Below are 15,072 nucleotides of genomic sequence, written 5' to 3' on the forward strand. Positions count from 1 at the left end.
GGATGAATGCCACAATACTGAAAAAAGAAGATTTTGGAAAAACAATAGTTTGGTTTTTCCTCTAAACACATAAAAATCTTGGCCTATGAGAGTAAGTTGGAACCATTTGTATGATCATTTACTGCCTTTCAAAACAGCTTGGCAAATAGAAGATCATTGCTCTAAGTAACTGGGAGACCCTTGCCCAAGTGAAAACTAGTCTTGCTGTGTTTAATAGTCACCAAAAGAAAGCATTTGGAATTTCATTGGTATTTCTCATGAATCAAATTGCAGTGCCCATCTGCAGATAGGCAGGTTGCTAAAAATATGGGATGCTCTAAATATAATTCTATGAACCACCTGTTTTGTTAACTCCTCCGATTCCTTACTAGGTTCCTTTCCAAGTTAAAAAAAAAAGCTTTTTTAGGAGCCTTTAGGCAAATATTTAAAACTAAAATATTAAATTCATAATTAAAAATATCTAGTTTTTATTCTTTGAACAGAAAGTCCTCTGCAGTGGAGTGGATTATAGAAATATTGATGGTAGTAAAATACTTTTAAGTCCTTCATTGATAAATATAGGGAAATCCCTTTGAGAACAAGTTATTTGCCATTTTTTTTTCTTGAACTTAGTATTTTAAATGGTTTTATTGAAGAAACAGTCCTTGAATTATAACGGCAATATTCTTAGCAGGCTAGAGTGTTCTAGCCTGACTTGGAAGGAGGTGCTGGTGGACCCTGGATAGACCTATATTGACTTATCATATGAGGGTACAGGTTGGACTCGTGCAGTTTTATTGGAACAATATAATAGAAGTACCTCATAGATTTTGATCCAAGGGAATATATAAAAATATTTCCAATGTATAGATATTTTCAGTATTCTTGGGGAATGTGTGATGTTATTCAGAGTAGTTTTGTATGTGCATTTAGATAACAAGCCGCCTCATGTCTATTTGTGTCTTTTACCAAGATACTATCACATTTCCTCTCTTCAGCATGCTTTTTTAAAAAGACAGAAAGTGATTTTCCATGGGTCCATCTACTTGGGTTTCAAAACCAGTGTCTTGGTAATTTATAAGTATAGTTGCAATTATCTTTCTAGGAAGGCAGAGAAAGCTGTAATTTTGGCATATATTGGAAAGAAGTGATTTGTAGTTATATTTGGAAGACAGGCACTGGTAGAATTAAATATGCTAGAGTATAGGCCACTAGAAAAGTATCCAAGAAAGAGATGAATTCTTAATATATGTAGCTTTTCTTTTTATTGTAGACTGCAGTTTTGGTATATATGATGGAATTTCACTAATATTTAAGCCTTTTAAAAAAAAATTTGTAATCCTAACAAATTAGCACGTTGTATAACCAAGAAGTGCCTAACCATTTTACTTTTCAGCATTGAAAGAAAATATAATTATGTAAATATCTCAGACGAGTCTCCAAACTACCGTAACTTAACAATATTAAAGAAAAAAAAATAAGGATTACAGAAGGGTGTATGGGGGAAAAACTCGGGTACTCAGCCATGTTTATTACAAAAATGTTCGTTTCTACGGGTACGTATTGAGTGCCTGCTATGTTTCAGGCAATGTTTTAGGTTTGGAACTGTAAAAATAGAAAAGACTCTGTTACCTTTAAGGAGACATTAATCTGGTAATAATTATGAGTATGAAGAGAACTTTATGACTACAAGTGCTACAATCACTTAAATGGTTTTAAGTGGGGCCGGCCCGGTGGTGCAAGTGGTTAAGTGCACATGCTCTGCTGCGGCGGCCTGGGCTTTGCCAGTTCGGATCCCGGGCACGCACCAATGCACAGCTTGTCAAGCCATGCTGTGGCGGTGTCCCATATAAAGTAGAGGAAGATGGGCATGGATGTTAGCCCAGGGCCAGTTTTTCTCAGCAAAAAAGAAAAAAAACAACAAACAAAAAGAGGATTGGCAGATGTTAGCTCAGGGCTGATCTTCCTCACAAAAAAGTAAATGATTTTAAGTGATTATTCAGTTAAAATAGTGATTTAAGATATGTTTATTGACAATGAAATTTAGAGCAACAATTTCAGAGTTATCTCTAAAGAATTTTTAGGTATTTATAATTAAGAAATAGAAATGACAGGGCTGGCCCAGTGGCGCAGCGGTTAAGTGCGCGCACTCTGCTTCGGTGGCCCAGGGTTCGCTGGTTCGGATCCCAGGCGTGCACTGATGCACCTCTTGTCAAGCCATGCTGTGGCGGTGTCCCATATAAAGCAGAGGAAGATGGGCACGGATGTTAGCCCAGGGCTAGTCTTCCTCACACACACAAAAAAAGAAATGAAACTTCATTCACTAAAACTGTGCTTATCATAGTGTCTGTAATTCGTTTCTGAATTGATTTGTCACAGAAATATGCTTTTCTAAGTGGAAAATTGCAAAATCTTAAATGTACATTTGTGTGTCCTGAAGTGTGATGAGTACTTTTCAGCGTGAAGCATAATGAGTGCCACCTCCCCTGTCTGGGCAGCTCCGTCTTCTACTGCCTATCCCCTTGTTGGCACAGCTTCAGCCTCACTGTTCTGTCACTTGAGTCTGCCAAGCTTTTCCCCGTCACTGGGCCTTTCAGTCATTGCTCCTTCTGTTTGGAATGTTCTCCCAGCGTTTTCCATGGCTACCTCCTCATTATTCCAGCCTCAGCCTGGAGTGCCTCCCCACTCCACCCTCTGTGATTGTCTCCTTGACTTATTTTATTTTCTTCATTGCACCTCTTATCTCCTGGCATATGATATTTTAATTTATTGTCTGTCTTTTCCCATATAAGTATTAATTCTTTGAAGCAGGGATTTTGTCATATTCACCTCTGTATCTAGCACCTAGAACTGTGCCTGGCACATAGTGTAAATACTCATTAAATATTTGTCAACTCTTTTGTAAGGTTTGTCAAAATTGGTATATGATAGCTAGTGCAGTGTAATGGGTTGAGGCACGAATGGTGAGTCATGCTGTCTGGGTTCACATCCTGGTCCTGCCACTGACTAGATACTAAACCTGTCTGTTCTTCGTTTGTCTCACCTGTAAAGTGTCTCAACTTCAAAGAGTTGTTAGGTTGTGATAAATTATAAATGTATGTGAATAATGTCTGATGTATATATATTGGAGTTAGCTATTAATATTTTTATAAATGCCTACCCTCAATGATTTAGCCTTACCAGACTAGAGAAAGGGGTCTATCTACAAAAGCTGACCATTTGAGCGCTTCTTTCCACTCTTGACTACAAACAGATGCAATCCCTTCTTATTTCATACCTTGATGGCTAAAACATCCCCCTTGCTGGTCTTCCCTCAGCTGCACAATGATATTGTTTAATCTTCCAAAGTTGTTGCTTTGACTCGCCTCCCTCCTCCCACTTATCTTCAATCTCTTTAATAATTTACTGATGCAACTCTTCGCAGAATGTTTTAAAATGCCTAAGATAAAATACAAATTAAACCAATTATTGAAATACAGTTATCAAGATACTAAAAAAAGGTACATAAATTTTTACTTATTAGCACATCGAATAAGATCAAATGGCAGATCTAATAACCATCTTGATATTATTGAGCATAAACAATAATTTGAGATCTCAAATATCTTCATGTGATGAAAATATCTGCTTTCCATTGGCGATGTCACTGGGATTTGTCTCCTGCATTCACAGCTGTATAAAATGCTAAGTTTCAGTTAGAGGTTAATGATAAGGGTGTAATTTTTATTCTCACCCAAGAGTTAGGGACTCTTCTGGTTAAAACATCTCTGCGTGCTGGAGTCTCCATCTTCTAGCTCCAGCCTCTATGTCCAAATTTATGTCCTACTTCTGCTCAATGTTAGCTGAGTTTACAAAGAGTGGGAAATAATAGCTTTCATGGGTCAACAAATATTTACTGTCTACTGTGCCTACTATGTGTCAGGTACTATATTAGGCAGTGGAAATTCAGAGCTAGGTCTCTGCCTATATGAAGTCTCCTGTCTAATGGGGGAGAATAATTATAAATAGTAAATATATAAATACAATGTATGATAAATACTCAAGGAATCAAACAGTAATATATTTTCAGGAGTAGGGGTAGGGATGTGGTTACCTAGATAGCTGGTCAAGGAAAACCTTTCTTGGTAGTTGGTATTTAAGCTGAGACTGGAAGGATGAGATGGATGCAGACAGAGAGCGATGAGGCAGGGGTATGAGGTGAAGGGTGGGAATTGGGAGAATATTTTAGGCAGAGGAACAGCCTATATTTGAAGTACCTGAGGTAAGAAGGATGCTATATCTAGTCCATCCTGAATCCACCTAGTTTCTGCCACCTCCACCTGTACTGTTTCTAACAATTCCTTCTAGAGTTTCTTTAATAGCAACCAGGCAAATAGAAATGCTTAGTTTTTGTTTTTCTTCCTTTATTACACAAATGGTAGTGAACTCTACATCCTGTTTCACAGTTTTATATTTTGGTTTAATAATTGTATTGGAGGTCTTTCCACATCACTACATAGAATGTTTATTCTCTTTTCATCTATAGCCACAAAATTTTCCATTGTACGGCTGTACCATAGTTTATGTAAATAGATCCTATCAATGGACTTTTGAATTGGTTCCAATATTTTGCTATTAAAAACAATGCTATAGTTAATAACTTCATAAATGTTATTTCACATGTGTGCAAATGTACAGCATCTGTAGGATAAACTCTCAGAAGGGGAGTTACTGCATCAAAGGGCAAATACATTTGTAATTGTAATAGATATTGCCAAATTGCTTTGCATTATGATTGTACTACTTTACATTTTCAACAACAAGGTGTGGAGAGTGCCTGTTTTTCCAGACAGACCTTTGAAGTATGTTATAAAACTTTTAGATTTTTGCCAGGCTCTTAGGTCAAAGTGGTTACTAGGTTTAGTATTAATTTTTATTCTTATCGAGTGAAATTTAACATTTTTTAATGGGTTTTGAGTCATGGTTAGAACGCCCTGCCTACTCCCAAGTTATAAAGGAATTCTCTCATGTTATCTTCTTGTGCTGTTGTAGTTTTATTTCAAAAGTTTACATCATTGATCCTTTGGATACATCCCACAGGATAAATTCCAAATTATTTTTTCTAGATGTCTGCCCCCTTGTTACAAAATACTATTAATTAAATACTCTCTTTCCTCATTGGTTTTAGATGCTGTCTGTATACAATAATACTAAGTCCTGTATGATTGAGGATTTGTTGCTTGTCGTCTTATTCAGCTCATTGGTCTATTATTCTCTTCAGTTGCCAACACTGGAGTATTTAATGTGGCTTTATAATATTTTAATATCTTGTAGTACTAGTCCCACCTCATTGTTTTCTTATGATTATCTTGGCTATTTTAATTTATTTTTTTCATATGAACTTTAGAAGCAGTTTGCATATTAAAAAATCTGTTGGAGGGGCCAGCCCGGTGGCACAGTGGTTAAGTCCACACGCTCTGCTTCGGTGGGCCATTGTTTGCAGGTTTGGATCCCGGGCGTAGATCTACGCACCACTTATCAAGCCATGCTGTGGTGGCGTCCCACATATAAAGTAGAGAAAGATGGGCACAGATGTTAGCCCAGTGCCCATCTTCCTCAGCAAAAAGAGGAGGATTGGCAACAGATGTTAGCTCAAGGCTCATCTTCCTCACAAAAAATAAAAAAAAATTAAAAATCTGATATTTTTTAAAATTGGGGTCTTATATTCTAGATTCATTTGGGGAATCTTACTATTCAAGAACATGGCAGGTGGTTCCATTTGTTTTCTTTTGTAGTTCTCTAGTAGTGCCGTAACATTTTACAGAGATCTTAGAAGTTTCTTATTTGTTTTTATTCCTGGGCATTTAATCTTTATTTGTAATTGGGATTGTTCCATAATACCTTCTAATTGTTTTTATTTTTGTGAAAATTGTTGCAGCCTGTATATTTTATCTCACTGAGTTCACTTAATGTTTATAGTAGTTTTTCAGTTAACTTTTGTGTGTGTGTGGAAGATGAGCCCTGAACTAACATCTGTTGCCAATCCTCCTCTTTTTTTGCAGAGGAGGATTGGCCCTGGGCTAACATCCATTCTCATCCTCCTCTGCTTTTTATATGTGGGATGCCTGCCACAGCATGGCTTGATAAGCGGTGCATAGGTCCGTGGCCAGGATGTGAACCTGTGAACCCCGGGCTGCGGAAGCGGAGCACGCAAACTTAAGCACTATGCTGTTGGGGCAGCCCCTAATTTTTATTTTTTAAGGTCTATACTGATATCATCTATGAGGATGACATTTTAATTTTTCCTTTCCAATTTTTTGTATTTCTAAGTTATCTAATTCTATTGTCTAGTGCAAGTAATACTGGGCATCCTTGTATTCCTGACCTAAGTGGGAATGCCTCACATGTATCTTTGTTATGCATGATACTGTCTTTGGGCTGTGATATAGTTTGTGTGTTAAAGAAGCATCCATCTGTTTATATTTTATTGATATTTTTAAAATCAAGGATGTTGATTGAAGTTTTTTCAGAAACCATGTGATTCTTTTTCTATTTGTATAAGTGATTGTAATGAGTTATATTAATAGATTCCCAGTATTGAGCTATACTTACATTATTATGATAAATTCCGTCTCGCCATGTATTATTCTTTTCACTTGTTGCTGAATTTTGTTTGCTAATACAACTTAGGACTTTTATCTTGATATTCGTATATGAGCTTATCCTATATTTGTTGTTTTTTTTGTTTTCATGCCATCTTTATCAAATGTGTGCTATGAGTTCACACTAGCTTCATAAGAATAACTTGGATGTTTTATTTTTTATATTTTGGAACAGTTCAAATAACAGTGGAATTATCTGCTCTTTCAAGGTTTCGTGGAATTCCCCTATGAAATCGTCAAGGCCAGGAGTTTTGTGATGTAACTCGGATATCTTTTTCTATTGTTTGGTAGAAAAGGGATCTGTTTGGATTTTTAAAATTTCTGGAGTCCTTTTGGTAAATTATATTTTCCTAGAAAATGATCTCTATCATAAATTCCCCCTCTCGCTGTCTGTTTTTCTGCCTTCCTCAGGAATTGGCATCTTGTAACCTTTGTGTTCCAACTGCCATAGCATCACTGTCACCATAATTCAGGTTTTCTTACCTTTTTCCTGGGTCATAGCCTCTATCTTATAACTGCTAGTGTTTTTTCTTTTTTTTGCTACCATCCATAACACACAATGTGACGAGATTAAATTTAATACCTTACAGTCTTATTTGTTCATTTAATATGTTATCTAACATCTAGTATGTGGCAGGCATGAGAGGCATGCAGACAAGAGTACAGGAGAAGCTCTACTCTCATGGAACTTCTATTTTAGTGGATAGTATCAGGCAAGTAACAAGCATAAAAATACATCAAGTAGTGATAAGTGCTATGAAGAAAAATGAGACTGGATAAAGGAGATAGAAAGAGGAGGCTAGGTGCCATTTTATGTAGGGTGATGAATGTCGAGCAGAGATGTGAAACAAGTCATAGAGGGAGCTATCAGGGAGAAGTGCTGGAGACAGAAGGTTTAGTAAGTACAAAGGTTCTGAGGTAAGAGTATACTTGTGTCTGAGGAGTAGCAAAGACACCAGGGCTGGGGCTCTAGAATGAGCCAAACTGGGAGAAGATGAAGTCAGAACTGTTGCTAGTCTGTGTGCTTGTAGGGACTGGGTGGTGGAAATGGGTGAGCAGATGACACAGGCCATTGTAGACCATTGTGAGGACTTTGGATTTTACTGAGTGACATGAATAGTCGTTAGTTTTTTTTGTTTTTGTTTTTTTTTGAGAGTGACCTGATCTAGACTTAAGAAAAATTACTGTGATTCCTCTGTAGAGACGAGACTATAGAGGGCTATTGATTTAGTTCAGGAAGGAGACAATGTTAGGCTATATCATGGATACAGTGGTAAAATTTGGGAGAAGTGGTTGGATTTTGGTTATACCTTGAAGGTTGAGCCATCGGGATTTGAAGATGGATTGAATATGGAATGTGAGAGAAAGAGCCAGCGATGATTTCTCTCTAAGGATATTTGGCCTGAGCAATCTGGATAATACTGTTGCCATTTACTGAAATAGAGAGCGTTCTGGAAACAGCAGGTTTGGACCGGAAATCAAGAGTTTGGCTTTGGAGATGTTAAGGTTGCAAATGCTACTAGTTATCTAAGTGGAGACACTGAATAGCAAGTTGGATATGGGATTCTGGAATCAGAAGACAAGTCTTTGTGAAAACTCTTCAATGGCTCTCCAATTGCTTACAAATAAATTCTCAATTGTTAGCATCACATTCAAGATCTCTCTTTTCCGACCGCAGCCTATCTTTTACGTCTCATCTCATACTGCTACCTTACGAGGATCAAGCCAAACAGGCTTTCTTATTTCTAGAATGTGCTAGACTTTTTGCCATTTTGGTGCTGTTGCTTATGCCATTCTTTATACCTGAAGTGCCTATCATCTCGACTCTGCCTATTGGAATACTATCCAGTGTTCATGACTTTATACATAAGAGTGGAGAGAGAAAAGTGAACCATGGAAAGGAAACTGTGTTCAGTTGATGCCGTTTGGTGAACAGACTCCTGGCTGTCTTGCTTCTGTGTACTCATTTTAACCTGTGGCACAGGGTACTTTCTCTTCTTCATGATGAAGAAAAAGTTAATTTTTATTTTGTTTATTTTCAGATGGGAACATTTAAAGCACATGATGGTGAATATTTCTTAGAACCCATAATGAAGGCAGATGGGAGTGAACATGAAGATGATCATAACAAGCCACATCTTATATACAGACAGGAATTAAAGAGGAACTATTTTCTGCAGTCTCACAAGCCTTGTGAAGTTTCAGGTAAACTATTAAGTAAAACTATTTGGGTTAAATTATGATACTATTTAAATGTTTTTATAGGTTAGAATTTGCATAGTTTCCTTAAATACCAAAGTATATGATATTTTAAGTTTTCTTAACCTATGAAGAGCCATTAGAAATTATCTAATGTCTGTAGGCAACTTTGTTGTAGTAGACTAAATTTAAATCCAAAAGGTATTCAGTATATGGGATTTGTAGCAAATACTAAAGAAGGTTTTTGCTTCAATTTATTCGTCACACTAGTATGATTTAATTTTTCTCAGCAGAATTTTAGATAATTAAAAAATATCGAACCTAAGTAACAAAAACACGTCGTTCAATTTTGCATGCTTTTGCCCTATATAAAGGAAATATATTGTATATAGTTGTCTGTGACTTATCCATTTTGCTCAGCATGGTTTAAGACTCATCTATATTTGTGTATGTAGCAGCAATTCATTCATTTTTATTGCTGTGCAGTATTTCATTGAATATATCACAGTTCATAGATCCATTTTCCTGTTGATGAACTTTTAGGTTGTTTGCAGTTTTTCACTATTATAAACAATGCTGCTGTGAATATTCTTGTTTCCATCTCCTGTGTTTCAGAGTTTCTCCAGAGTATACACATAGATACTAGATAATTCCACATTATTTTGCAAAGTGGTTTTTATCAATTTATACTTCCTACAGTATATGACAGGGAGATGTTTTCATCATTTTTTCCTGTAAAATTCAGACTACTGGAGTTTTGTGGTAGATTAGAATCTAAGAATCACAGATTTCTTTAAGGTATAAATTTGTTGCTAGGAAAATACTTGTACATTACATAAGAGTTGTATTAAGAGTTGTGTCCATATATGTACATGAATCTTCACCATATCATTGTGTGTCATTCTATGAAGAACGGAGAAAGGCACCTGCAGTTATCATCAAAGTACAAAATCTAGACAAAAGAGTGCGATTAGAAAGGATTTATTTGAGATTGTAGGTGTCCAGAAACTATAGTTCCAAACACTGCGGTGCCATCTGTTTTGGGATATAATGATATGTAGGCCTTTGAAGGTTTTCCCTGGGAATGTACTTCTTAACCTTTGCTATTATAAGAGTGCCATTTTGGAGTGGTTCTCACTGTGTCTAAGGCCGTGTTTTAAATCTATTGACATAATAGATGCCTTTCTTATGCTTTTAATATGAGCATAAGGGTTTCATTTTTATGGCTTCAAAGCAAACACAAATGGGTACAGCCTCACAATAGAATTCTACAGAAGGCAGCTTATGCTTGTTCTGATCTACCCATGCAGGAGCTGCTTGTTTAATGAATTGTTTAGCTTCTTAAGAAGAAAACCACCAAGTAGACACTCTGAATGCATAAATGTTTCACATAATGATATGCAGGGTTTTGCATTCACAATTAGTGTTCATTATCAGAAAGAAAATGGTTCAAGAAAAGCCAGGCCCTGTTGTATAAAAAATTTTTATACTAAAGATTTATTATAAAAACTGCAAATAAAAAGCAAACAGAAAGCTATGGGATTTAGTTTTCTTTTAATCACGGTATATTTTTCCACAACACTTATGTACAAAATGTTAAAAGTAGTATTCTTTACAGTTCTTAAATTACCTTCATTTTTAGGTACAATTAACATACATATTTTAATCCCTAAAAAAGGCAATCAGTTAATCGCCTAGATAATTAGCTGCTAATCATTTTGTTAGTAAAAATGGAGAGTTGTGAATGTAGTTAGTAAAATGTTATCAAAGGCTCTTTTTCTTCCCTAATTCACACATTGTTATTCAGAAATACTTGCAGGGTCTTATATATTTTAAAGGTGACCCTTCGTTTGGGAGCATCCTTCAAGTAGGTGGGCCTAAAGATTTAGCACATGAACCAAAAGGACTAAGTGAAAAAGGAAAAGTCATTCCCTTTTGTGTTCATATTTCTATTGATTTTAGTTCATTATGACCCTAAAATGTTGCAATTCATAGTGGCTTCAGCCTTGATGCATTAGATTAAATTGTTTTCAACATCAATTTCATTGTGTGCCTTGAGGCCATGCAAATTATATTTGGTAGCCAAACCTAGCTGTTGTGGATGCCAGGCTCCAGGTAGACATCAGACATATTCTATGTAAAATCCAGTGGAAATGGCAAAAGAAGCATACACATACCCAGGAAATGAACAACAATCGATACACAACTACTACCACACACACTGACAAAATTAAAACTCAAGTGGGGAGGGAAGCCCTGAAAAGATTGATAGGAATGAAAGAAAAATCTCTAGATTCTGTTAAGTACAGTTCTGCTATTGCTTATCCGCCAAGAGTGGATCAGAACTGGCCCACATTCTCAGGAGATGTGATGAGCTTTGCCGCCTTTCTTTCATTGTCACTCTGCCGCGCTTGTCTCAGTGTCGTGGGGGCAAGACCGTAGGACACACTTGTAGAGCAGTAAAACAGAAGACTTGATGTGAGTGAAAATGAAACACCTTTCAACAGGTTTGAGATGACATTGGCCAGCTTTAAAATTTCTTTGCTTTTCCCGATTTTTTTCTAAGTTTATTCATTCTTACCATCTTTGAATCCCTAATATGTGTAAAGGATTGTACTAGGTAAGATTTGAGTCTTTTCAGTCAGATTCTCAAAGTCCAGTGGGTATAAAAGAACATGAAAACAGAAAAATGACAAGACTGAGCCAAGGCTGCCCTAACTGTGTTAGGAGCAATACAGTATGCACCTCAAGGGCTGAGCAACAAACTGCCTTGGGTTTTACCAAGGAGGTTATATTTAAACCATTTAATCTCCTTTGCAAAGGATTTGTAGGCATTTTCTAAGAAAAAAAGGGGGGAGGGAGGGCTTGAATTAAAAATATACCTGGGATTTATTTGATCAAGTATGGTACAGTGACAGACATGGAGATAGCTGCCTTTGAAAGAAGAATTTATTGTAGTCCACCCTCTCTATCCATGATTCCGCATCCATGGATTCAATCTACTTTGCATCGTGTATGTGGGACTTGATTTTGGTAACTGGGGGGGGGGGGGGGCTCCTGGAACCAATCCCCTGCAGATACTGAGAGGTGACTGTACTTACAGTTTCCAAGAGAACAGACATGCCACACCACTCAGGGCCACATGGGGAATCATCTGGGTTGTCAGGAGGCAGGAGGGGTGAGGGGAAAGCATGGGCAAAAAGCTTTATTACTACAGTGGTGGGAAATTATTAGGTGGGGATGTCCCTTGTTGGGCTGAAAGCAAAACAGGTATTGGGGTTTGTGGTTGGAGGGCTTGTTACATGGTTGCAGTGTGCCTGTGAAAGCTGGATTGTGGAGGGAGATGTAAACAACGTTGGCTGTTAGTTTGGTCCTGTGATTAATGGCTGCCAAATCATCAAATACAAAATGTGTAAAAGTTGGTTAGAACAGTTCTCCAGATAAGAGGGAATAGTATTTGAATCTTCAAAGTCCTGATATGGGTGGAGAAAAGTGGGAAGTAGGGGAAGATGAGGCTGTGAAGGCGCACACTGGCAGATCTGAAAGGGCTGGAGGATTTTGTAGGCTGTCCCATAGGCATTGGGGAAACACAGAAGTTTTAAAGCAAGGGTGTCATGTGATCTTTTGAAGTTGCGTTACTCAGTTGGCAGCTTTATTTTTTCTAGATATTTTTGGATTTGAATGAGAAGAGCCTGAAGGCAGGGAGACTGAATCAAAAGAAAGCCGCTGTCTTGTCAAAAAGGATTTAAGTGTCAAACAAGTAAAGTGCACATGAAGTAAATTTGTAGATAATTTTCTTAAAGCTTTTTCCTCAAGTTTGAAATGTAAGGATTTGTGTGTGTGTGTGTGTGTGTGTGTGTGAGCGGTCTGTTTAGAGAATATTTCTGTTAATGCATGAGAACTGTCTTTTTAATAAATTTATGTTTATATACAGATTATTTCCCTTTCCTTTAAGGATGATTTAATCAGCATCTGTTTGGAGAAATCGACTGTCTTGAGCATAGGCTGCAGTTCACTTAGTAAGCTGGGGTCAGGGAACAGAGTTCTACTTCTGGCTTTGCTACTAACTGACTTTGAGACCTTAACCTGTCTGGGTCTTAACCTTGAGTAGGTGGTGAATGGTTAATGATTTAATGTTTCCTATTTAAATGTCAAGTTTGGGAGTTTCTAACTTAGATACTTTGCAGCTACAGGGGACCAGGCAGTTACCAGAAATGAGTGAAGTGAGGTGTCTTTAGGACACTGAGGTGGCCATAGGGCAATGAAATTCATATGCTTCTTGCAAAAGGTGCATCATAAATATGGGACCAGTATTACCAGATCTTTTGTATTTTATAAAGAAGTTGGAATCTAAGATATTTTTTAAGTGGAAAATAAAAGTTAGAAACATAGCTGAATTTGGCTCGTTAGCTACCCATTTGCAATCTCTTACTTAGTGATTTCTAAGGTCCCTGCTACTTATAACATTTTATAAATTTGTGGGCAGAGAAGGAGGTGCCATTAATTTAGGGACAGGACTGTAAATATGGCCATGACCATGGCCAATATTTTGGACTAATAACTTGTTAATGGTGTTTGAGTCAACTTGAGCTTCTAAATATATATAGAAATGACTAGAGAGATCTCCTCTTATGCCCATCTTTTGTTAAAACTACACTCAAAGATCACTTATGACCTTCACTTGCCAAAAGCAATAATCTCTCTGTCTTACTGTTACTTCATTTTGAGGGAACAGTTCTCCCTATTGAACTCCTCCTAATTGAATTTTCCTCTTCGTTTGGCTTCTCTCACAGGACTTTGCTTTCAACTTGGCTACGTTTCTTTCTTACCATTCTTCCCATTTCCCTTCCTGGTTGTTGTTGCTTTCCCATCTTCTAAGTTAAGCAATTTTTAGAAGTGCTCTTTTTGGCCATCATTTTACATCATTTTTATATGTCAACATGATTTATTTTTTTCTACTTGCCTAATTTTAACTACTAATTTAAATGATACATACTTTTAAAAATGTCTTAACTTCAGCTTGTTTTAAGATTAAATCTCAGGTCAATAACTGTCTGCTCATGTTTTCTTCGATGTCCCAGTGGCATCTTAGATTCAATACATCTGAATCTGAAGCCTTTCTCTCTCCTACACCTCCCTCTTTGTCCACACTCCCTAAAAGAAGCCTTTTTTCTCTAGCTTCCAAATTTCTGCCTAAATCAAGCACATGCTATAATGGAAACTTGACAAGTGTTACTTTCTGAAAAAGTAGCTTCTCTATTAACTAGAAAAGACATATATATTTGAATAACAAATTATTTGCCTCAAGCATTCGGGTCTCCCCTCTTGCTTTGTTAATCAATATTCTAAAGTGCATAAAAGTAGTTTATTTTCTTAAGTAGCTATTCTTCAGCCTTATTGTATTTGTAATGTTCTTAAGTAAAATTTTGTCCCAAACCAAAGAAAAATCCTAGATTGAGAAATTTGACATCTTAAGGTTTTGAGGTTGTGAATGCTATGGAATAGAACTACCTCGTATATTATGAAAAGCTCTATACTTTCCCAAGCACTCTTCATAGTCATGTCTCATTGAGCCTTAGATTAATTCTAAGATATAATCTTCCTCAACTTAGAGATGTTCTCTGTAAGGGGAAAACACCTAGTGGTGTTATGACAGTTGTTTGTTTCATGCATACAGGGTTATCAATATTAGTTGATCTATTTTTCCAATCGTGTGCTCTGTTTGCCATAATAGTGAAAGGTACATGTATTTAATAATGCATTCCAAAGAGGAGAATAAATCTGCCGTACATGCTTGCTTTATGTTGTCGTTATGTCTGTGGCAATGTCTCAGAGCTTTGAAGCCCTGTTTTATTTGTAAAGTTTTCTTATCTAGTTTTATTTCTAATGAGGTTGATGATTGTCACACTGAGTGAATTATGTGAAATGGGCAAACGAGGAAGGGAACCAATGTGCTAGGAATAAATCAGAGGTGGATTTTGAAAATATATAAGATGGAAGGTAACTTTAATCCCTCACGTTTTAGATGTGATAACAGTCCTTTTGAGCAAGGACTACCTATCTACTCTGAAGAATTTAAGTCTTTTAAAATCTTCCTTTCTTTATATGAGGATTATGTATTTCATACTGTATCATTAAACTGGAGATCACTTTGTGGGTAGAAATGACTCATTCTTTTCTAGTTTTGAAGGCAAAGTTTTTTTTTCTTGATGTTTTCTCTGTGTCAGCTTGGAAATGAATAGGAGAGAATTAT

The 15,072-nt window shown here is 36.7% G+C and overlaps 1 protein-coding gene across 2 annotated transcripts in view; it reads left to right on the top strand.

Moving 5' to 3' along the window:
* The window catches only part of ADAMTS20 (ADAM metallopeptidase with thrombospondin type 1 motif 20), a 180,449-nt gene that overhangs the window by 14,068 nt on the left and 151,309 nt on the right, over positions 1-15,072 (top strand). For both annotated transcript variants that reach the window (XM_087442544.1, XM_004428909.3), the window contains exon 3: positions 8,663-8,825. In XM_087442544.1, the coding sequence (XP_087298670.1) occupies positions 8,663-8,825 (163 nt within the window). The remainder of the gene's footprint in view (positions 1-8,662; positions 8,826-15,072) is intronic.

Source organism: Ceratotherium simum, chromosome 17 (assembly GCF_057802395.1).
Source record: "Ceratotherium simum simum isolate JZ-2026a chromosome 17, ASM5780239v1, whole genome shotgun sequence".
Classification (NCBI taxonomy): Eukaryota; Metazoa; Chordata; class Mammalia; order Perissodactyla; family Rhinocerotidae; genus Ceratotherium; species Ceratotherium simum.